This window comes from Pleurodeles waltl, chromosome 6 (genome assembly GCF_031143425.1).
Source record: "Pleurodeles waltl isolate 20211129_DDA chromosome 6, aPleWal1.hap1.20221129, whole genome shotgun sequence".
NCBI lineage: Eukaryota > Metazoa > Chordata > Amphibia > Caudata > Salamandridae > Pleurodeles > Pleurodeles waltl.
Window position 1 is genome coordinate 694,607,915 of NC_090445.1, and position 23,687 is coordinate 694,631,601.

Consider the following 23,687-nt stretch of genomic DNA (forward strand, 5'->3'; position numbering starts at 1 on the left):
TGTTGCTAGCTTACTGCAGAAATCTTGTGAAGGTAGGATGCAGGTCTGACTACTTTCTGCACTGTGAAATTCTTATAGAATTCATAGATTTTCTCCCCTGGGCATGAAGCATCGTCGATCCAGCTTGACTGGGGGATTCTTTGGGCTTTTTTCTTATATGATTTATCCATTCTGTTGTGCATGTCTACATGCTTTTTATCTTGAAGGTTCTTGGATTTGTACCATTTCTATTGAAGCTTTGAGATTTCTTCTTTTATCCTTTTTAGCATTCATTAAAAGAGTTTCAGTTTCTTTTGCCCTGGATTAAAGTTCTAATTGGAATTAGCATGTGAAGGACTGTGGTCAACCATCCATTCAGAGTTTTACTGAGCATATTGTCTCCAATATTGTGTTTGTGGCTAGGTGAATTTGCAACTCTTAAAGTTTAACTAGTTCCACTATTTATAAGTTGTTGAAGGGGGAGGAATTCAGCTGATATTTTATTTGGAATCATGAGTAAGGAGATGATGTGACTTCCAGTAAATATGACTGGCAAATTTTGTTGAACTATAATTAGTTCCAGGGTTAGAGCATCTAACATCCAATGTATATCCTGCTATGAGGTTTGGTCCAGAGACGATCTGTTGAAAGTTGTGGAAATTTAGTCCTGACATAATGCAAAAACTTTGTCCAGTACAGGGATGGTGGTAGCTGCTTTGGTAGATGACACTTGTTGAGCTATTGAAAATCATGAGCATTCATCCATTATAAAGAATAGGTATTTTCTTGATTGCATGGACCAAAAACAATCAACTGCTACTAGGCACCATACGTCTTCAGGCAGTTCTGACATTTGCAGGGGTGGCGGCGGTTCTTCTCGGCTGATGACGTGGCATTGCAGGCAGCCCTTTAGAGTGGTTTTGACCATCAGGTTGAGAGTGGGGAACCTGACCTGCTCTTGCAAGGCCCTCCTCCTGGCTATGATGCCCCGGTGCCCTAAGTGTGCCAGGTTCACTACTCCTTGGGGTAGTTTCTTTTTGGTATGACAGTTCGCTTGTCCCTGATTTACAATCGGCTGTCTGCAATCGTCAACTCTTCTTTTATGTGCCGGAAAGAGGCCAGTTCTTTGCTGTCTAATCCTTTGTTGGGCCTGTCTCCTTTCACGTGCATCCACATGTCTGTCTGGAGGTGGTGCGCAACGTCCTGAAGTGTGGCTTCTTCTGCGGTGGCTTCAAAGATGGCTTTAAGTAGAACTGCAGGTGGTCTTGCATGGTCAATGACAAAATGAAGAAATTCTTCAGTCAGCGAAGCTTTTGTTCTTCAGAACACCCTGGGATGTGTTGACATATAGTTGGCTGGGTTTTCTGCTTTTCTGGGTTTGTGGACAATGGTGTATGTGTACTCCTGAAGTCGGAACCCCTAGCGCTCAACCCGAGGCAGCATTTTCGCTTGAGGGTTTCTGAATATGGTTATCAGGGCTTGATAATCCGTGCTGAGGATGCGAAAGTGCTTATAGGACCAGACTACCACCAGACTCTGTTTCTCTGGCTGTGAGTATACCTTCTGTGTTGATTAGACTGCGGCTGGCATATGTCACAATGTGTCATTGATCATTTTCCTTGAACTGGGCTAATATGGCACTGAAACCTACTGGAAAGGCGTCCACGGTGAGTTCTGTCTTCAAGGAGGGGTTGAAGTCAGCTAAATTGATGGCAGGCCATACGGTTGTTTTGATCTTGTTAAAGTTCAATGACACATCAAAGACAATTTGAATGACTGTCCTTGCTTGGTTAGCTACCGGAGAGGGTAACATAGGGTGGCATAGTCTTTGATGTAACAAGCACAGTAGCTGACCATCCCTAAGAAAGACCAGACAACGCCAACGTCTCTTGGACGAGGGGTGTCATTTAGAGCTTTGACTTTCTCAGTGGGCCTCATCCCTTCTCCTGAGAAGATGTGTCTACAGAATTTCAGTGTGGACTTGTGGAACTCACACTTTTCTTTGTTGAGGGTTAGGTTGGCTTCTAGAAGTGCACAGCACACTCGATCTAAGGCTTTGTTGTGTTTCTTGACGGTAGCTCCAAACACAAGAATGTCATCACCGCAGTTGAGAGTGTTTGGGATGGTGCGCATTATTCATTTTATGGCTTCTTGAAAAATCCCAGTTGCTGAGGAAACACTAAATCTAAGGCGCTTATATCTGAATAGTTTGTGATGGGTTGTGAAAGTGGCAATGTATTGTGAGCTCCCATGCAGTTCAAGCTGATTATATCCTTTATTGAGGTCCTACTTGGAGAAGATTTTGGCCCCATTCAGTAGCGCAATCATGTCACTGATGTGGGGTCCCAGGTGTCTTTCCAGTTCAATGGCAACATTGGATGCTCCCATATCTACGCATAGACATTGTTTTCCTTCTGTCCCTCACTTAGGCACCACTACCACTGGGGCCACCCAGAGAGTTGTTCCGGATGACCTTTCAATTATGTCAGCCCTGATTAGGTCTTGTAGTTCATCCTCCACTGTGTTTTTGTAATTTAAACTGTACTTTTCTGTGGTGTTGAGCTATAGGTTTCACTTGCTCATTGATGTGCAGTCAGACTTGAAAATAATACATTTTGCCCTGTCCCACAAATATCTTAGGGAATTGTTTTCACTATGTCAGGTTCATTAGCCACTCTCTACAGGATCTCCACTAATTTCAGTTGCTCCACAGTGGGCAGGCTAAGTTAGCAGTCTGCTACTTCAGGTCCATCAATTATGTGGATTAATGCCTCTATGGTTTGCTCTTTGTATGCAAGAGTTATTCAAAACTATCGAAGGCATGGCAGTGGCTCCTTGGACAACCAGGTTTACACTCACACAGCAGCCTTTTGTAGCTGGGGCTTTGGGTTCCTCTTGTTGCATTCCCCGATGTAGATATAGTTGAGAGACGTTACATTATGATGAGGCCTGGACTGTTTAAAGGTTTTCAATTTATCTCGCTGTGACGCCTTACACACCCTCTTGTAATGATTTTCTGTGCCACTGCGCTGATATTCTTGGCCCATGGCATGACCCACGTGTGGGAATTCTTGTTCACAGCAATAACATTCCAGTTTGTGGCCTTTCCTTTTGTCATTATGTTTTGAACTGCGTTTGGGATCCAAGGATCTGAGTGGGTGTCAATGATCGGACTGTTGTCTTTCCTTGTGACGAGCCTGAAACCGGAATACTTATTCCAGTTTTTCTGTTTTTCTTGTTTGCATAGTCTTCTGCTTGTTCATTGACTCTGGTACTTTCTTCTATTTTGTCCAGGGAATAGCTTTTCTTTAGATACTGATAAAAAGACACAGATTGACATCCTTCTATGATTTGTAGCCAGAGGGCATCTTCTGTTGTGAATGTGTCAAAAGAGCAATGTCGCACCAGGTGCTTCATCTTTCTCTTGCGAGGCCAGGTTGAAGTTGCATCATTCATAGTCAATGTTGTTTTTGAAGGACATTTTTGTTGAGCACCTCTCGCACCTCCTCATAGGACATCATCAATTCTGCCAGCAACTCTTGATGATTTGCATTACATCCTTGCCCACCAGGTTGCATAATGCAATAAGGCCTTTTTCAGGGTTGGTGACTTGTGACCTTTTCATAAAGTCCTCAAAGTCATCCAGACATTTTTGCCAATACAGTCCCATTTCTCTGTCGGATGTGAAAGTCAGTGGCTCTGGGGGGTGAAGAAAGGACACTTTGAACATGGTCGGTCTTTGTAAAGCACTCTGTGTAGGTTCTGTTGAAGTAGACATGTCACAGTTCCAGACAGGGTACCTCCCTGTAATTGGCTGTGGAGGTTGTCTTTGTATTGTTTTCTCATTGTGCACCTGTAAATTTTTTGTAGTTTATTTGTCTTTTTAGTAGTTTTCAGATATGGCATAATGAAATGCCTGACTGCAATGGTCGCACTCAGTGCTTCTGCTGTGACTCCTATAGTGCCTGACTTTAAAATGGTCGCCACTGATTCCACACTGCTTAGTGAATGGGCCACCTGACTTCAAGATGGCCACTTGAGTAACCACAACCTAAGAGATGTTGCTGTTTTCAGCGAGCTGGTAGCCCGGGAAAATTGAGATTGGTATAATGGTGGCAGCATGCCACTCACCATAGGTAAGTTTGGTTGCACTTCTTAGCACAGCGTGGCTAGGATGGGCTTCTGGTGCAACGTGTGCTCCAACACTCCGCTACGCAACCAGGGTTGGTTCCCGCTGTTGCATTTCCACTTCTGGACTTCACACGTGGGCTAATGGTGACAGTGTGCCACTCATTGCAGGTATGTTCTGTTGCACCTCGTAGCACAGAGTGGCTAGGGTTGGCTCCTGGTGCCACGTGTGCTCAGATGCACTGCATGACCTGGGTGGGCTCCTGATGTCTTATTGCCACTTTTACACATCACATGTGGCCTTCGAGACAGCGCAAATAAGTTCTGCGCTCACCTTCATCATTGTTGGATAAAATTTGTTCCTCACATGTATGAGAGGATGAGGATGTAGGTAGCACTGATGGAGTAAAGTTGTTGGGATTTTGGTTTTCCTCTTATTCAGTGTGCTCCTCACAGGTTTATTAGAGATTTGATGATTTGTAGGAGGGTAAGTATGACTCAGGGTGTATTTGTGAAATTGGCATTGTTCTTTGGTGTTATGTTGAAACTGAGATGATATGAGTGTAATGTAGCACTACACTAGTGATGCATAATTTGTAATATTGGTGATGTTTGTATTTCTTTTGTGTTTGGGGAAAGAAGATGGCATATGGGTAAGTGTTGAAGGAGCAGTGTTTGTGTTCTATTTTGGTGTTTTTATCGGTTAAAGTGTCAGAGGAGAAAGGAGATTGTGAGTTCAGAGATTATGTGGAGAGTTTGTGGGAGAGTTAGAGACTATGGCCCTGATTTGGGACAGATTAACCCCCTCCGCCAAAGTTGTAATCAGGCCCTATGCGTTTGCGGGGTGCTTATGAAGATGTGAACTAGCATTGGAGTTCACAATTGTTATAGGAAATTTGCATGGGAAGTAAGGGTGAAGTGATGTGTATGAAAAGGTCAATAAGAGCTACGGGGTCAGGCTGATATTCTAGAGATATGTTTTAAATGCTGCTGTGGGGGAAGGTTTGATGGGTGATGAGGGTGGGGAATTAAAGCAGTAGCTAGTGGAAGAGTGGAGTAGATTTTGGTGGGAGGATGGACAGGAGAGGTAGTAGGTGGTATTGGTGTAGTAATGGTAGTGGTGAGGTGTAAGTACCGAAAAGGTGAATGGAGTGGGCCACAGGGATTATTATAGTAGTTAGTTAAGCTAGAAGGGTCATAAGAGAGTAAGTATGGGTGTTTCTTAGTGCATGAAAGAGTATGCAAATATAAGGATAGGGAGGGAGGTAGGATGAAAGCATTGGTACGTTTGTCTACTGAAGTAAGGAGACTCTAGAATTCAAATTGTTATAGTCTGTTGGTGAGGTTGTGTATTGGGTGTAGGACTGAAAAAACTGTTGGTTTTACCCCGAGAGCAATTATCGTACCTTGTTGTAAGAGAAGTTATACGCAGGAGGAACTATATTATTTATATTGTAATTTGTGATTGAGAGTGTGAGCATTTGTTTACAATGTTCATTGATACCATAAAAAATGTAAGATGTATTATACTACAAAATGTGTTTTTAACCTCTTCAAAATACTAGAAGCAGAGCGTAATACCTAATACAAGCCACATACTGGTTAGTTCATGGGGCTGTTGTAAGTAATTCCTTTGGTGCTGTAACACCCAAAATGGTTACAGTGCGGTTCTGTTATCTACCATTGGAAAGTTTTAGCCCTGTTTCCTTGTTTTTTAAGGCTTTTGCATTGAGCGCAGTTTGATACTCGACTTGCACTTTATTATTTCAATTTCTTCCAGATTCTGACCCCATTTGGCACGCAATGTCACCAAACCGTAGGATCAGACCACATGACCCGCATAGAGAGCAATGTGTACTGGAAGCAATAGGTGTACTGAGCACTAGGTGATCTAAAGACTTAGCTCCACATAAACACCAGTGTTATGTTTGTTTAATTTCAGACTTAACCTGATGATATTTAGAGACAGATGTGAAAAAAAACTGAAAAGCTTGTAGAACTTATGGAAAGCACCGATTAAAGTACTTTGCAGCATGAATAATGCAAGGATGTGTAAAAGTAAGAAACATATGGACAACCTGAAAAGAAACATCACTCTACATGCAACTCTCAACCAGCATCACCTTTATTAGAGAATTAGTCACAAAATCTGCAAAGCTCCAAAGAAACACAAAACTCTTCCTTCTGTTTGAAGTATATAAACCAATAACATTGTTGGTGCATTAGCAATACTCATTATCTCAAGAATAAAAGTTGAAAATGGCAGTCACACAATACAACAGCTGATAAGGCTTAAACACTATTCCTTTCTATGTGTGTTATTATGTGTGCTTTAGACCTAACAGCCATAGGGTGGTCTTCTCCCAATCTTTTGCCTGCCTCCCTCCATTTTCTGACCTTGTTTTTCTGGTTTTAGGACTCTGTGCATTTGACCACTCCTCTCCCCTAATTCATGGTAACATTGGCTTAACCCCAAATGGAATGTTTAATGTTCTCATAAATCCCTAATAAAGTGCACTGCCTATGCCCAGGACCTGTATATTGAATGCTACTTGTGGGCCTGCAGCACTGATTGTGCCACCCATTTACTTAGCCATTTAACCATCTCTCAGGCTTGCCATTACAGAGCCTGTGTGTGCAGTTTTATACTGCCATATCGACCTGACAAGGTAAACCTCTTGCCAGAACTAAAACGTCCCTTTTTGATACATATGTCACCTCTAAGGCAGGCCCTATATAACCCACAGGGCAGGGTGCAGTGCATTTAAAAGGCAGGACAAGTACTTAAGTTTTAAGTTTTACATGCACTGGTTGTTAAAAACCCTCAAATTTGTTTTTCACTACTGCAAGGCCTATCTCTCCCACAGGGTGACATTTGGATTACCTTATTATATTTTATGAGTCTAATTCCCAATGTGTTGGAGATAGGTTTGTTAAGTTTAGTGTCTCTGAACTCACACTTTAAAATCACAACTGGTGAAGTTGGATTTTAAATTGCAGTATTGGAAATGCCACTTTTAGAAAGTTACCATTTTCTTACTTTAATCATCTAGTACCTACTGCCTTTCTCCAATTCACATCTGTGGTGGGGTAACAGCTTGGCTTGTGCATAAACTTTAGACAGCCACACACAAAGGGAGCGTAGGTGTGACTGATAGGCCATCAACATACTGTTGGGAAATGCTGGGCAGAATGGGAGGTAAGAGAGGGAGGGGTTGACACTTACACCTGAAAGGGCAGTGTCCTGCAGCACAGAGAGCTGCATAACCCCCTGTAGTGAGTCTGGTGCCAGGGCAGAAAGGGAGGACCGCATCACACTTCAAAGACCTTCTTTTGAGGCCTCCCTCACCTCAAAGACACAACTGGGTGTAAGTACTGAACTTCAGATAACACCAACTCAGTAAACCTTTGGTCCTATGGATACTCTGCCAGCAGGAGGAAGGGCTGCTATGCTGCTACAAGGACAGCCATTCTGCCTAGCTGCTACTCCCCTAGACTCCTGCTTTGCTGAGCTGACTTGCTGCCTGCTGCACTCCTCCCTAGGAGTGAGAAGTATTGGACCTGCGTCTCTCCATCGCGGTACCAAATTGACTCCAAGAGCTTGCTGGCTTGCCTCCTGTTTCTGAAGCGTCAGAATCACAAAATACTTCCAACACTCCTGCTACAGCTCCTGAACCCATCTTCAACCAGCTCCTGACCCCCCAAGAGGCACCCCTCCAGTCCTGGGCCCTTAAAAGTGGTTTTGTCCCTCCTGAAATCAAGCTTTTGAGCTCTTCGTGACTGGGATCAGGCGTATTCACACTGGGACTGCACTGCTCACATGAAGAATCAGCACGAGCCATTGCAAGTTCATCTCTTCACACAGCCAGCATCACCCACATGGCTCCAGTTTCCCATCTGCGATACCCGGCCGACACTCCGTGCCTGCGGACCACCACCAGCAATGCTCTCCTTGCACCTGGTGAAGTTCTTCCCTGCAAGTGGGAGCCTTGACTCAACTTTGAGAAGGTAAAACTTCATCAGGACTTACCTGGGGCTGCAGCCAACTTGTGCTCCATTGCGGTCAGTCTGAACTTTTGGATTTCACCCAGCCTAGCGTGACCAGATAGCCCTGGTTGGCCCTTTATGCTTTTAAGCACTATATTGCATTTTATTCTTATCTCGACTTTTACTTATTGGATTATTGTTGTTTTGGTCTTGTTTTACTCATAAAATTAAGCTCTATGTATTTTGTGTGGTGTTTTCACTGTTTTACTATTTGAAGAGTTGCACAAATACTTAACACATTCACTCCTAAATTAAGCCTACCTGGTCTGAGCCACGCGACCAGAGGGTGAGCACAGGTTAATTTATGATTTGTAATTGACTTAGCCTGACTAGGATTGTGGTCCCTACTTGGACAGGGTGCACACCTCCGCCAAATGGAATTTAGTAAAATATCTACTTGTCCGTGGGGCAGGTTGCTTTACAAATCTGGTTGTCCTGTAAAAAAATCCACTTGCTCCTTTGGTGTCACGTAGTGCAGCGACAGATTATGGCAGCAATCTCATTATATAAAACGTCTGATAATAGCCTCTCTGATTATGCCAAGGCTAATAATATAATAGGGTTTGAATACTAGCAATTCTCTTAGGGTCATATTTATTAAGAACTCATGCAGCATAGCACAGCTAGTCACCTTGCTGCGCTGTGTGATAGAGGATAGGCAGTAATGTGCCATATTCGAAATTGTATGGTGCATTCCTGACTTTTCCCTGCTCTGACGCACAAGGTGCAGCGTAGCACTAGCACAGTAACCCTTGCACCATGGTGCAAGGATGCCTGCATTGTAAGCAGGATTATTTTTGTGCAGGAAGAGGGACCTTCCTGCAAAACAACAATTCTGAGAGGCCTTTTCCTCTGTGTACTGCAGAATGCAACACACATAGAAAGAGTAAGTAAAAGGAGAAATAAAGATATTTCTCTTAGTTATGCCTCACCTGGGGAGGTGTGGGATTTTGACGGATTCCCAGGTCTACCAATAATGTTAAATCTGGGAATATGGCAATAATCCATCGATGGATGCATGGGAACACCCTTCCTCCACTCATGAAATATCTTGCCAGGGTAGAGTAAGCAATGCAGCAATAACACTGTACAAAAACCATGTTAAAACAAGACACACATTAAGAAAACCTAAAAGGTGACCACAAATATCAGAACTATTGGCTTTGCCAATGCTTGTTTAATTTCATGTTTCCCTTAATCTTGTTGAAACTGGTTACAATGATTTTGCGTTATGAATATTTTTGGGAAATACTAGCATGCTTCAACACACTTTACTAGAAATGGTATCTAAAATCTTACTGGAGTTTGTTTAGGAGAATTTCTTTTGCGTAGTTTCAGTTTTTTGCAAACTTTTTTTTTTTAAAGCAAAGAACCATCAATCTTGCTTTTAAGCGTCTGCAAATATTTGCATCTTCTCAAAGAGCATTCTGGGAGCACTATATGTGGTCTCCTAGTGGTAAACTTTTCAAACGTTTGTACACATTTTTATGCTGAAGCCTCTGTCAGTAGTACAGTCTGAGCTTACATTTGCTTAGAGATCTCACCCTAATAATATAGGCTTTGTGTTAAAGAACCATATGGAACAGCATTAATATATGGACACAAATATCCCCTAAACTGCAGACGGTGCCCTTCCCTGATCCATTATGTGGGACTTCAAACTAGCAGCCAAAGAATTTATGCTGCAGGGGGTTGGGCCTACTTGTCCCAAGGACAAAATAAACATGAAAACTTGTTGCCTCTGACCCCAAACAATAGGCCCTGGGCCTTGGGCTATAGGAATTCCACACCCCTGTAATTTCTAACAGTGTGGAGTTCATAATAGCTGACAGAGAGCTTACACTGCTACTGTTAGACCTAAAAACGCCATCTTAACTCGCACATGTGAACTGCACTCTTCTGTGTACTACTATTGCATGATGAACAATTACTGTGCTAATGATTCATTCTCTGACTACCATTAGGTATACATCTGAACCAAAACAGTATTACAACTACTTGATATCTCCCTCAGCTGCCACAGCACATCTTCACAATTTGTAGAATTACAGGAGAAATTCTGTTTAATATTTACTCACACCACGATCGTTGCACTTGGATTTCACGTCACAGTTGTAACCCAGTTTACTGCTGTTAACACATGCATTGTCCACACATGCCTGAAAGAAAATGAGTGAAAAATCATCAATGCACTAAGTTTGGTCAGTGGTAAGAATACGTTTATGATGAAGACCACACTTCTAGCCTGCTGAGTAGTGAGAACGTCCTAAGATGCTTTCACAATTGAGTAGTTTATGGTTTCTGATATGAAGGCTGCAGTGAGCTGACAAGCACAAGTTTTATTTTTAATAATTCATCATTGATGTGTTTGTTTTTAAACATATTATTAAAAGAAGGTAAAATAAGACCCTGTCACATGTAGTGTTAATCAAATGAACTTATAAGACATTAGCTAGGAAAGGACTAATGAATAATAAGGACCTGGTTGGGGTGTTCAACTGTAATACTGAGTTTTTAATGCAGATCTGCAATAACATTGTCTCCAGAACTAATACTAAATTATATTGTCAAGGTGGGTATAGACTGATAAAGGCAAGGTTTGAATTACATTCTGTTTGATTACATAAATGGATCTCTATACCTCTTATCCGTCAATTCAACATTATTTATTAGAGCCAGGAAGAAACTCTACAACAATTTATGTTTTGTTGCAAACCACCCAAAAAGGTTTCCTTCCAACTTGCTGATTTGTATATATAGATAAGTAAACTCTTATGTTCTTTAATTCCACATCTAGCTTGATGGTATATCCATGCTTTGTCATGGTACATAGATATGCCATTTAAGAATGTTGAGTCTACATATGCCTATTTATAAATACCTTGAGAATATAGTTGATATTCAACAGACAATATTGTGGCAGATCGACTTACTGTAACTTGCTAATGTGATATCCAACCTGCAGTATAGGTCACACTAAGCGCAAGGTCCTGGTAAGCTTGTATTGTTCATTTATTCCTAAAGGTGTTGCATGTAGTGAATATGTTAAATGGAATTCCATTAGGATGATCACTATTGCTGAGTAGAAGGAGGAGAAGGAAGTGGAGGCAGGGACTGTCACAGAGTGAGGAGCCAAGGTTTTGGGGTCTTGCCAAAGAACAGATGGTTTGAATTTGTGATGTAAGAAGGTTGAAACGTCAAGCTGGAACTTTAATAAAGACTCATCCATCAGTGTTTGGTCTATGATTATTAAGGACCAAGGGCCAGATGTATGAACAATTTCCGCAAATCGGTCGCAAATAGGTTAGCAATTGACAAAGTGGTGTTTCTTTATGTACGGAAGCCATTCGCAAACCAAATGTAGCAATGCAAACTTATTTGCGAATTGCTATTTTTCGCGACTGATATTTGTGAGTCGCAAATACAAAATTGGTATTTGTTACTCACTAACCTTATGTTTGAGGCAGTTGCAAGTAGTGATTAGTCACAAAAAAAGGCTATAAAAGCTGGCCTACCATTTTCGTTAAGACAGAGGAAGAAATCTTTGAAAAATACAGGCTAAGTAGTGCAGTGATCATAGATGTGATTAAATTACTGAAACCTAATCTTGAAAGAAGAACCCTGCACAGAACTTCTATCTCTACTGAACCTTTTTTGTCTCAGTCAGCTACCAGGATGTGATTGCTGTTGCTGAAGAGGTGTCACAAAGTGAGCTGCAGAAGTTCCTAGATGCCATTTTCCTGACATCAACAGGTACGCATACCTTCCGCAGAATGCAGAGGAATTACAAAATACTAAATTAAACATTTACAGGGTGGCCAAATCCGCCCATGTCTTACACATGCTCCTATTTGTCCTCCAGCACATTCAGAATACCTGTTTTGGAATTGGAAAAATACACCTTCCCTCAATATCCAAGTTGTATGTGATACACATAATGTAATGACAGATAGAGTGGCAAAATACCCAGGGATCCCCCATGACGCACACATCTTCAGACACAGCGGGATACACCCACTCCTGGAAAGAGGGGAGTTTGAAGATGGCTATTTCAAAGGTATTGTGATGCTGCAACATAACACATATGAATGTGTCTGTCAAATCTCATGTTCTGCCATGCTTAGACTTATGTTTTTTGTTCCAGGTGACAGTGCGTATATGTTAAGGCCTTGGATAAGGACTCCATACCTAGCCCCAGCAAACCAAAACAAAAGGCGTTACAACACTGGTCACTGATGCACAAGAGTGATGATTGAATGAACATTTGGCATGCTAAAAATCAGGATTGTGATACCTTCACAAGAGTGGAGGTGAACAACAGTATGCTACTGAGAGAGCCTGAAACACTGTTGCAACATGTGTCATGTTGCACAGCATAGCAACAAGGTGCGGACTACCCATCACTTCAGAGGACACAGCTTCTGAAGATAAAGACCTAGAACCACCTTCTCCACAGCCTGGAGACCAGAATACAGCAGCAGAGGGGAGGCACCAATGAGTTCACATTGCAACAAATTACTTTTCAAGGTAAGCTCCGTGTGACACTACACTCAATGAAATGATGAAAGAAGTGTTGATGCCGCAAATTAAAGGCTTTAATGTCAGGCTACTATGTCCATAGTTTAAGTTGTAAACTGTATGATACCCAAGTGGTCAATAAAGTACAAACAAAAGCCAGCCAGTCACCAAAATAACTACAATTATGCCAACATGACATTACAATATGATGTGTCCATCACAGCTTTCTGCAGCTATATCCAACATGGCCTGTCCCTCCTTGTTCACCAGCAGGAGTACAGCTACTGCTGTTGAAGGGCATGTGCATACCTGGCAAAGATGCTGCTAACACTTGAGAAGTCCTCACTCTCCTGAGGGGCATCTCCAACACCATCTGCTATCTGCATTATGTAGCACCTCAACTGCAGATGTGATCTGCCTTAGGCCCCTGGCAACCTCACCACTCGTGTCCCATTTCCACCTGCAGTGTAACTGTTATCTTCAGTAGGGTGGAAGCAGCATTGGCCAAACGACCAATGGAACAGGATAGGCCATCTATTCTAGCTGCAGCACTACAATCACAACATCTTCGATAAGCACTGTCAGCCCCATGTGCTGACATAATTCCTGTGTGGCGGTGGTCAGACTGGTGTTCATAGTTGCCAATTGTGTCCCAATGTAATCAAATCCAAACTGTATGCATTACTGCATGTTCTGCATTTTCCTGGTCATGATTTTCATTGATTGTGCTGCAGACATTGAATTTGGATCATTGGCAGGCCTCCTCCACAGCCCTGGGGACCTCAAGTAACTATGGGCCAGATGTAGGTACGTTGCAAATTGCGACTTGCAATTTGCGAGTCTGAGCGACTCGCAAATTGCAACTCGCAATTTGCTATGCAGAAAGGTGTCTCAGACACCTTCTGCGACTCGCAATGCGACCCCATTGCGAGTCTGGGCACTCACGGGGATGGTGGCCTGCTGGAGACAGCAGACCACCATGTCCGTGACTGCTTTTCAATAAAGCAGTTTTTTTTTCTATCTGCAGCCCGTTTTCCTTAAAGGAAAACGAGCTGCTCTTAGAAAAAAATACTGAAACCTTTTGTTTCGTTTTTTTTCAGAGCAGGCAGTGGTCCATAGGACCACTGCCTGCTCTGAAAAAATATTATTGTGATCATTCACAAAGGGGAAGGGGTCCCATGGGGACCCCTTCCCGTTTGCGAATGAGTTACCATCCACTTCAAGTGGATGGTAACTGCGAGTTGATTTGCGACCGCTTTTGCGGTCGCAAATCAACTTACATCGCGTTGCGAGTCACAAATAGGAAGGGAACACCCCTTCCTATTTGCGAGTCGGAAACACATTTTGCGAGTCGGTTCCGACTCGCAAAATGCGTTTCTGCATAGCGTGAGGGCTTTTGCGCCTCGCAAACGGCGTTTTTTGCCGTTTGCGAGGCGCAAAAGCCTTGCTACATCTGGCCCAATAACTCATGCCCTAAGGTAAGTATAACTTGTGCCCTTGCCATGCACTGCTAATTATCCCACAAATTAAGTAACTCATTACATCTTTGATAACATCATTGATAATGCTAATGTAATATGTGCAGTAACATTTTTGATGAAAAAACTGTGCATGGCGGGGGCGCGAGTTAAAGTTACCCTAGGGCACGAGTTATAGTTACGTGAGATAACTATAACTATAACAGGTGAATTTATGTGGTTTTGTATGTTTAAATTGTGAGCCTAACTATAACATCGTTCTAAAGTTTGAATTTTTTTCAGTGAACATATATATAGGTTAAATAATAATGTTCCTATTAAAAGTATTTTCTCTACTGCTGCATAGGCTAGAGTGGGAATAGTAAAATTTAATCTCTCCACAGTTTAATGCTTTCCCTACTGTTGAGCAGACTGGAGTGGGGATAGTAAATTTAATTCCTCCGAAGTCCAACACTTTCCCTACTATTGAACAGACTGGAGTGGAAATTGTCAAATTTACCTTTTCGAAGGTCAAATCATTCCCTACTGTTGCATGGACTGGATTGGGAATAGTAAATGTAACCCCTCCAAAGTCAAACCCTTCCCTACAGTTGCACAGACTAGAGTGGGAATAGTACATTTAACCCCTCCCAAGTCCAACACTTACCCTACTGTTGCACAGACTGAACCAGGAAAAGTACATTTTACCCCTCCGAGGTCCGACACTTCCCTAGTGTCGCAGAGACTGTAGTGGTAATAGTAAATCTTGCCCCTCTGAAGTTCTTCACTTTCCCTACTGTTGGACCGACTGGAGTGGGGAATATTGAATTTAACCCCTTAGAATACCAACACTTTCGCTATTGTTGCACAGACTGAAGTATGAAAATTAAATTTAACTCCTCTGAAGTCCAACGCTTTCCTTACTGTTCCACAGACTGGAGTAGGAATAATAAATCTGACGCCTTCGAAATCCAGCACTTTCCCCACTGTTGCTGGAATAATAAATCTTACCCCTCTGAAGTACAACGCTTTTCTAGTATTGTCCAGACTGGAGTAGGAATAGTAAATGTAATCCCTCTAACACTTTCTCTATTGTTGAACAAACTGGAGTAGAAACCCATTTGAAGTCCAATGCTTTTCCTACTGTTGAACAGACCAGAGTGGGAATAGAAAAATTACTTTCATGAAGTTCAACACATTCCCTACAGTTGCATAGACTGGAATGGGAATAATAAATGTAATCCTTCCAAACTCCAATGTTTTCTTTACTGTTACATAGACTGGATCCGGAATAGTAAATGTAACCCCTCCTAAGTCCAACGCTTTCCCTACAGTTGCACAGACTAGAGTGGGAATAGTAAATCTTACCCTTCCACAGTCCAACGCTTTCCACCATTGCTGAACAAACTGGAGCGGGAATAGCAGATTTTACCCCTCCGAAGTACAACGCTTTTTCTACTGTTGCAAAGACTGGAGCGGAAATAGTACATTTTACCCCTCCAAAGTCCAACACTTTCCCTACTGTTGCACAGACTGGAGTGGAAATAGTAAATCTTACCCCTCTAAAGTCCAATGCTTTCCCTACTGTTGAACAGACTGGAGTAGGAATAGTAAATATAATCCATCCGAAGACCAACGCTTTCCCTACTGTTGAACAAACTGGAGTAGGAAGAGTAAATTTAACCACTCCAAAGTCCAACGCTTTACCTACTTTTGCACGGACTGGAGTGGGAATAGTACATCTTACCTTTCCAAAGTCCAGCACGTTCCCTCCTTTTGAACAGACCCGAGTGGGAATAGTAAATTTTACCCCTCCGAAGTCCAGCACTTACCCTACTGTGGCACAGACTGGAGTGGGAATAATATGTCTTTCCCCTCTGAAGTTCCAACTCTTTCTTTACCATTGTACAGACAGGATTTGGAATAGTGAATTTAATTAAGAGAAAAATATCTGCCAAATGCTACTCTCACATACCAACCACATGGACTGCGAGCCACCTTCATCAACCTCATCCCCTTCTGTCTCCCCACTCTCCATATACTCCATAGCCTCCATACTCCTTGGTGACCTCAACTTCCACCTGGAAGACAGAAATGACAGCACTCCTGAAAAGCCTCCTTCATCACAGCACTCCTGAAAAGCCTAAGCAACATTGGATTCACCCAGTTCATCTCATGATAAACGTATACTGCAGGACACATAGTGGAACCCATCTTCACCGTCAGCGAAGGCTCATATACAACTCCACTACACCGCTCCCATGGACTGACCGCTCCATCATCCATTTCCAAAATCAATACACTGCAAGTGAACACTACAACCAGTATCAGGATTCCAAACCACAGCTGGGGTAAAATCCCAGAAGGAGACTGGCTCAGTGCCCTCAGCACAGACCACCCTAGCCTCACACGCAAAACTTCAACAAGGACATCAACAACTAGATCAAGAACTGCGCGGACTCCTCACACTCATCAAACCCAGCAAGCAAAGTAGATGTGACAAGCAGGACAGCTTGTACATAACAAACCTTTGAGACACAAAACAACACTAAACAGCTCGAAAGGAAATGGAGAGCCAACCACAAACAATCGACAGAATCACCTACAAGGCTGCTCTCAAACGCTATCACCAGCAAATAAGTGACATCATGAAAAAAGTGCTTGCGAAGGAAGCTCCAAAAGTTGCAAGGAGATCTTCTTGATTGTCAAGGACTTCAACTTGCCCTCAGCCTCTAACAAAGGCATCACAATCACTCAACAACTCTGTAACGATCTATCCAACTTTTTCCATAGCAAAATCACATCAACCGGACCCTAGAGAACTCATTACCAACCTGCCCACCACTAACCAAGATGGCCACCTGACCGAATGGACAACCATCACCAGAGACGATAAAGCATCAGTCATGCACACCATCCACTGAGCGGCCTCAATGGATCCACACCCCACCACATGTACAACCAGGGAACAGCACCACCTTGACCCACATTATCAGAACTTCCATCACATACACCACCTTCTCGGATGAATGGTGTAGGAACTTGTTGTAGTTACCCCCCCACACACATTTTGCCTGATATTGATGCTGACTTGACTGAGAGTGTGCTAGGATCCTGCTAACCAGGCCCCAACACCAATGTTCTTTCACTAAAAATGTACCATTGTTTCCACAATTGGCACACCTCTGGCACAGAGATAAGTCCTGTGAGAGAACAGGGCTGATCGCAGAGGCCCCCTAACTTTTTGCCTCCATTTTCCACTTTTTGCTTGTGTTTTCCTGACTCTGATGGTGCCCTGAGTACTGCTAACCAGTCCCAGGCCTGTGCTCTGTGTAAAATCAGTATACAAATTAGGCTAATTATAATTGGCTAAGTCAACCTACCTATAAGTCCTTAGTATATGGTAGGGTATGTAGGTTTAGGGACCCCAGCATAGGTAGTGCACCCATAGGTGCATTGCTGAGGTACCCAGTGTCATTTTAAAGGCAGGCCTGCCTTGCTGGCTGCTTTCAAATTAAAGTTATATGCAATTCGACTTTGGAATTAAAAGTAGTTCCAAAGTCTTAAACTACCTTATTTTTACATATGTCACCCCTAAGGTGTGCCCTGTGTGCCCCTAGGGCTGGGTGCCATGTAACTATAAGCAGGGACCTTATAAAATAGTTTTATAAGCCCTGGTGAGGTAAAACAGCCACATTCATTTTTCCCTCATTGTAGTGAATGGCCTCCATAGGCTAGAATGGGGAGACTTTATTTTAATTTTTAAAGTCCCCCTAAGTAACATATACCAGAAGTTTGGTATCAAATTAATTGTTATAATAAATCCCACAACTTCCAGCTGTGGGATTTAATAAAACTTGTTCAGGTAAAGAGTTTTAAACCTTACCTGAAAAAGTTGGCAACTTCAGCCCTGCAGTGTTTTTGCTGCTGTGCTCTGATTGGCCAGCCTCTGGCAGCCTGGCCAGGCTGCCTTGATGAGGTGTGAAGTGGCCTGGATCCACACAAAGAGATGTGCCGGGGGGGAGGAGATCTCCCCTCAGCAGATGGTGAGGCAGGAAGGGGGAAGGCTTCCAAACTGGTCTTCAAAGGCAGAGAAGGACATTTGGAGCAACCCAGTAACACCCTCACATCCTGCAAACCCAGACAATTAGGTGCCCCCTTGATTAGATTAGGAGAGGGCAGTAGAGGGGTGTGTTTAGGATTTTTGGCCACACCAGTGGGTGGGCTCAGCCAGATGTAACCTCGAAAAATCACTTTCAGCCATGATGGATTTTTGAGGAATGTTGCTCCCTGGGATTGATTTTTGCCACACTTCCCAGGAAGTGGTCATCACAGGGGGAAGGACCCTGCACCTGATTGGAGAACCAGGACCCCCCTGTTTTGTTACCCAGGAGCAGGGATAACATTGGCAGACCTGCACCCACACCTCAGTTCCCTACCAGATCCTTACCAGGAAGAACTACAGAAGAAGAAGGACTGCCCTGCTGGACCCCTGGCCTGCACCTGGACCCTGCACTCTGAAGGACTGCACCAGCTGCACACTTGGGCTTCACCACAAGAAGGCCTTTGCCTGGCTTCAACTGGTTCAAGGAGGGACTCCCTGTTTGCTACAGGTGAAAAAATTCCCCTGCAGCAACTCCTGAAGAAACCAACCAGCTGACCACTGTTTAGTGGCCAAAAAGGAGTTTGCGCCAGGTGCATTCTGGGAGTTGTAGTCCACACCCCCAAAGAGCATCTCAGAGCTTCTGGAACCTTGGGGTGAGCTGTGGTCCCCAAAAGAACCTTAAAAGAACATCTGGAAGAAGATCCAGAAGTTTGGAGAACTTTGGAGAACTTTTGGAAAAAAGCTCCATAGAGGGACTGACCCGCTGCGGCAGCTCTAGCCAGCTTGTCTCAACCGCGACCCGGCGTGACTTGCAGGTTTGTCCCGGTGAAGAAAATCTCCAAAAAAGAGACTAAGGCCCATATTTATACTTTTTGACGCTAAACTGCGCTAACGCAGTTTAGCGTCAAAACATTTAGCGCCGTCTAACGCCATTCTGAAGCGCCATGCGGGCGCCGTATTTATGGAATGGCGTTAGCCGGCGCTAGCAGACCGGTGCTGCCTGGTGTGCGTGGAAAAAAACCACGTAGACCAGGCAGCGCCGGCGTAGGGGGAAAATGGCGTTAGGGCGTCTTAAAATGGGGCAAGTCAGGTTGAGGCAAAAAAAGCGCCTCAACCCGATTTGCGCCATTTTTTTCGACGCCCAGGCGCCATTTAAATGACTCCTGTCTTAGTAAAGACAGGAGTCATGCCCCCTTGCCCAATGGCCATGCCCAGGGGACTTATGTCCCCTGGGCATGGTCATTGGGCATAGTGGCATGTAGGGGGGCACAAATAAGGCCCCCCTATGCCACCCAAAAAAATTAAAAAATATAAAAAATGATACTTACCTGAACTTACCTGAATGTCCCTGGGGTGGGTCCCTCCATCCTTGGCTGTCCTCCTGGGGTGGGCAGGGGTGGCAGGGGGGGTCCCTGGGGGCAGGGGAGGGCACCTGTGGGCTCATTTTGAGCCCCCAGGCCCCTTAACGCCTACCCTGACCCAGGCGTTAAATAGTGGCGCAAATGCGGGGTTTTTTGACCCGCCAACTCCCGGGCGTGATTTTTGCCCGGGAGTATAAATACGACGCATTTGCGTCGCTGTCATTTTTTTAGACGGGAACGCCTTCCTTGCATCTCATTAACGCAAGGAAGGCGTTCACGCAAAAAAATGACGCTATTTGCCCATACTTTGGCGCTAGACGCGTCTAACGCCAAAGTATAAATATGGCGTTAGTTTTGCGCCGAATTTGCGTCGAAAAAAACGACGCTAATTCGGCGCAAACGGAGTATAAATACGGGCCTAAGTCCGAACGTAGGAAGTTGACCGGGACCTCCCAGCCAGCGCATCCGAGTAGGGCTCCAAGGACGTCGGATCAAGATCCAGGTTTGCACGGTCGTATCCGAAGAAGAGTTCCAGGAGGTGGGATTGGACTGGCAGGTTTGTCCTGCTGAAGAAAATCTTTAAAAAAACGACTAAGTCCTCCCGTGGCCTGTAGCTGAGCTGGGCTCCATCGACGTCGGCCTTAAACTTTGACTTTGCCCCGGTCGAGGTGTGACCTGATGACCAGATTGGCGCTTTTTGTTTCTATGCGCTAGAAAGCAATAATTCTTTAAAAATTCATATCTCCGGTTCCCCTTATCCGATTTTATTCGTTTTTGTGTCATTTTAAAGATAAAAATATAATCTATTTTAATAAATTGATTTTGGATTTTTAAACTGTTTTCTGTGTTTTATTTAATTACTGTTTTGTGATATTTGAATGATTTACAATCTGTCTCCTAAATTAAGCCTTGTCGCTCGTTGCCAAGCTACCAAGGGTTGAGCTGGGTTTAATTTACTGAGACCTAACTGGACCTAAGTGGAGGTTAGAGGCCTATTGCTAAGTGTAGGTACTTACCTGCCCTTACCAATAACCCATTTTCCAACAAGTCCCTTACAAAAGGTACTAGTGGTACCAAGGGCCCTGCCTCTGCTGGGTGTTAGCCTTTATGGCTACACTGTCCTTGGCATGGTGGTCTGACCCCATGCCAAATAGCAAGATAGACCCCCTGACCCTGTTGGTCATGGTGGGGTTACTCCAGCTGTGGGTAACCTCTTTGGATAAGCCGGGGGTGGCCCTGGCTAAGATTGGATTAGCAGAAGATAAAAAGGATGGGTCCTATCACTGCTAAGGTAGGTCAATTCCCCAGATGTAAGGCAGAGTAGGCCCTGCAACAAACCATCCTGTTTCCCTATTCTTCCTCATCTGACAGACTAGGAAGACTCTCCCAGGTTTGGTTGAGTCTCCTGGCCTGTGGGCTGGGGGGCTTGTGTAGGAAACTGACACTTGTTGCAGGAACCCCCCCACACACCCTTTTTGCCTGATATTGATGTTGTCTTGACTGGGAGTGTGCTGGGATCCTGCTAACCAGCCCCCAGCACCAGTGTTCTTTCCCTAAAAATGTACCATTGTTTCCACAGTTGGCACAACTCTGGCACACAGATAAATCTCTTATAAAAGGTATTAGTGGTACCAAGGGCCATGTTGCCAGGAAAGGTACCTAAGCTGGAGCATGTGTTGTGCCACCCTAAGGGACCCCTCACCAAGCACATACACACTGCTATTGTGGGGATAAAAAGGCAAAGTCGACATGGCACCCCCCTCAGGGTGCCATGCCCACAAAACACTGCCTGTGGCATTGGTAAGTCACCCCTCTAGCAGGCCTTACAGCCCCAAGGCAGGGTGCACTACACCACAGATGAGGGCATAGCTGCATGAGCGATATGCCCCTACAGTGTCTAAGTCCATTCTTAGACATTGTAAGTGCAGTGTGGCCATATTAGGTATATGGTCCGGGACTTTGAAATTTAGAATTCCACAGCTCCATAATAACTTCACTAAATACTGGGGAGTTTGATATCAAACTTCCCAGCACAATAAACCTGATGCCAGTGTTGGATTTATTCTAAAAGCACACAGAGGACATATTAGAGATGCCCCTTGTATTTTACCTAATCCTCTAGTGTAGGACTGACTGGTCTGTACCAGCCTGCCACTAACAGACAAGTTTCTGACCCCATGGGGTGAGGGCCTTTGTGCTTTCTGAGGCCAGAAACAAAACCTGCTCTGGGTGGAGGTGCTTCACACCTCCCCCCTGCAGGAACTGTAACACCTGGCGGTGAGCCTCAATGGCTCAGGCCTCATGTTACAGTATCCCAAGGCACTTCAGTTAGTGGAGATGCCCGCCCCCCAGACAAAGCCCCACTTTTGGCAGCAAGTTTGGCAGGAAACTTAGGAAAAACAAGGCGGAGTGACCACTTCAGCTGGGACCACCCTTAATATGTTCAGAGCTGAAGCGACCCCCACCCTGCAGAATCCTTCATCTTGGTTTGGAGGACAGGGACCAATACGGCTAGGAATGTGTCCCCAAGCCAAAAGGGAGTGAACACAAGAAGGGTATAGCCACCCTCAGGGCTACTGCCCTCTGATCCCTGTAACGCCCCTAAATCTTGTATTTAAGGGCTTCCCTGAACCCAGCTCACCAGATTCCTGGCAGCCTAAAAAGAAGAAGAAGGACTGCTTAGCTGACACCCCCAGCAGAGAAGAAGCAAGATGACAACTGATTTGGCCCCAGCCCTACCGGCATGTCTCCTGCTTCAAAGAACCTGCAAAAGAACAGCAATGCATCCAGCGTGACCAGCGACCTCTGCCAACCTCCAGAGGACTGCCTGGCACCCAAAAGGACCAAGAACTCCTGAGGACAGTGGGCCTGTCCAAGAAGAATCAACAACCAAGGACTCCAGCCTCACTCCGAATGCGTGAGTCCTGACCACTCTGCACCCAAAGCCCACGGCCTGTGTCCAGGTGGTCCACCCAGCTAGAGAGGATCCCCAGGTGATTCCGAGCAAGTGCCCAACCTGGGTTGACCTCTCCACCCCTCAACGATGACGCCTGCAGAGGGAATCCTGAGGACCCCCTGACTGCGAAAGCTCGGGACGAAGATATCCAACGCCTAAAGACACACGGCACCCACAGCCCCCAGGCCTACGAGAACCCAACATCCGGTGCAGCTACATTCAGCAGGCGTCCCTCTTCCCTGTCCAGCCTGTGGTTTGCCCGAGACGACTCCTTGGACCTCACCTGCAGCCTCTGAATGACCCCCAGTGTCCCCTCATAGAAAATCATTGGTGACCCGCCATCTTGTTTCACCCTGCACCCGGCCACCCCAGTGCTGCTGAGGGCGTATGTTTGGTGCCTACCCAGTGCTCCTCTAAAATCCCTCAGGCCTGCCCTCTGAAGTTGCGGGTACTTACCTGCCTGAAGACCTGAAACCGAGTGTCCCAGTCTCCATAGGAGCCCACATTAATTTTGCCTACAGTTTGACCTCTGCAACCACCTGGCCCTATATTGCTGGTGGTGGGTGTTTGGGGTTAACTTGAACCCCGACCTGTGGACTACCTATCCTCCAGAGACTGGCACTGTAAGTATTGTACTTACCTGTAGAACAATCTAACTTTTCTTCCCCACAGGAACTGTTTCTGAAAATTGCACTGTCAAGTTTTAAAACAGATTATTGACAATATTTAAAAAACTGTATAACTTATCAATTTCAAACAAAGTACTGTTGATACCTGTGTGAAATACGAATCAACTTGAATCTTGTGGCTCTAAAAATAAATTAAGAAAATATATTTTTTGCTATATAAAAAACATTGGTCAGGAGTTAAGTCATTGAGTGTGTGCTTCTTCTATTGTCTGTGTGTGTACACCAAATGCTTTGCACTACCCACCGATAAACCTAACTGCTCAACCACAATACCAGAAAAGAGAGCATTAGTATTATCTACTTTAGTCCCTGTTAAGTCTCTGGGGAACCCCTGGACTCTGTGCCCACTATATCTCATTTTGATATAGTATATACAGAGCCAGCTTCCTACGAAATGGAAACTTGCAGAAATCAAAGACCTCCTCAAGAAGCCTATGGCTGACCCGA

At 44.4% G+C, this 23,687-nt stretch overlaps 1 protein-coding gene across 1 annotated transcript in view; it reads right to left on the reverse strand.

Moving 5' to 3' along the window:
- LOC138300177 (disintegrin and metalloproteinase domain-containing protein 9-like) overlaps nucleotides 1-23,687 on the reverse strand; it is a 587,087-nt gene that overhangs the window by 152,765 nt on the left and 410,635 nt on the right. Inside the window, exon 17 of the mRNA XM_069239149.1 lies at nucleotides 10,233-10,313. Within this exon, the coding sequence (XP_069095250.1) occupies nucleotides 10,233-10,313 (81 nt within the window). The remainder of the gene's footprint in view (nucleotides 1-10,232; nucleotides 10,314-23,687) is intronic.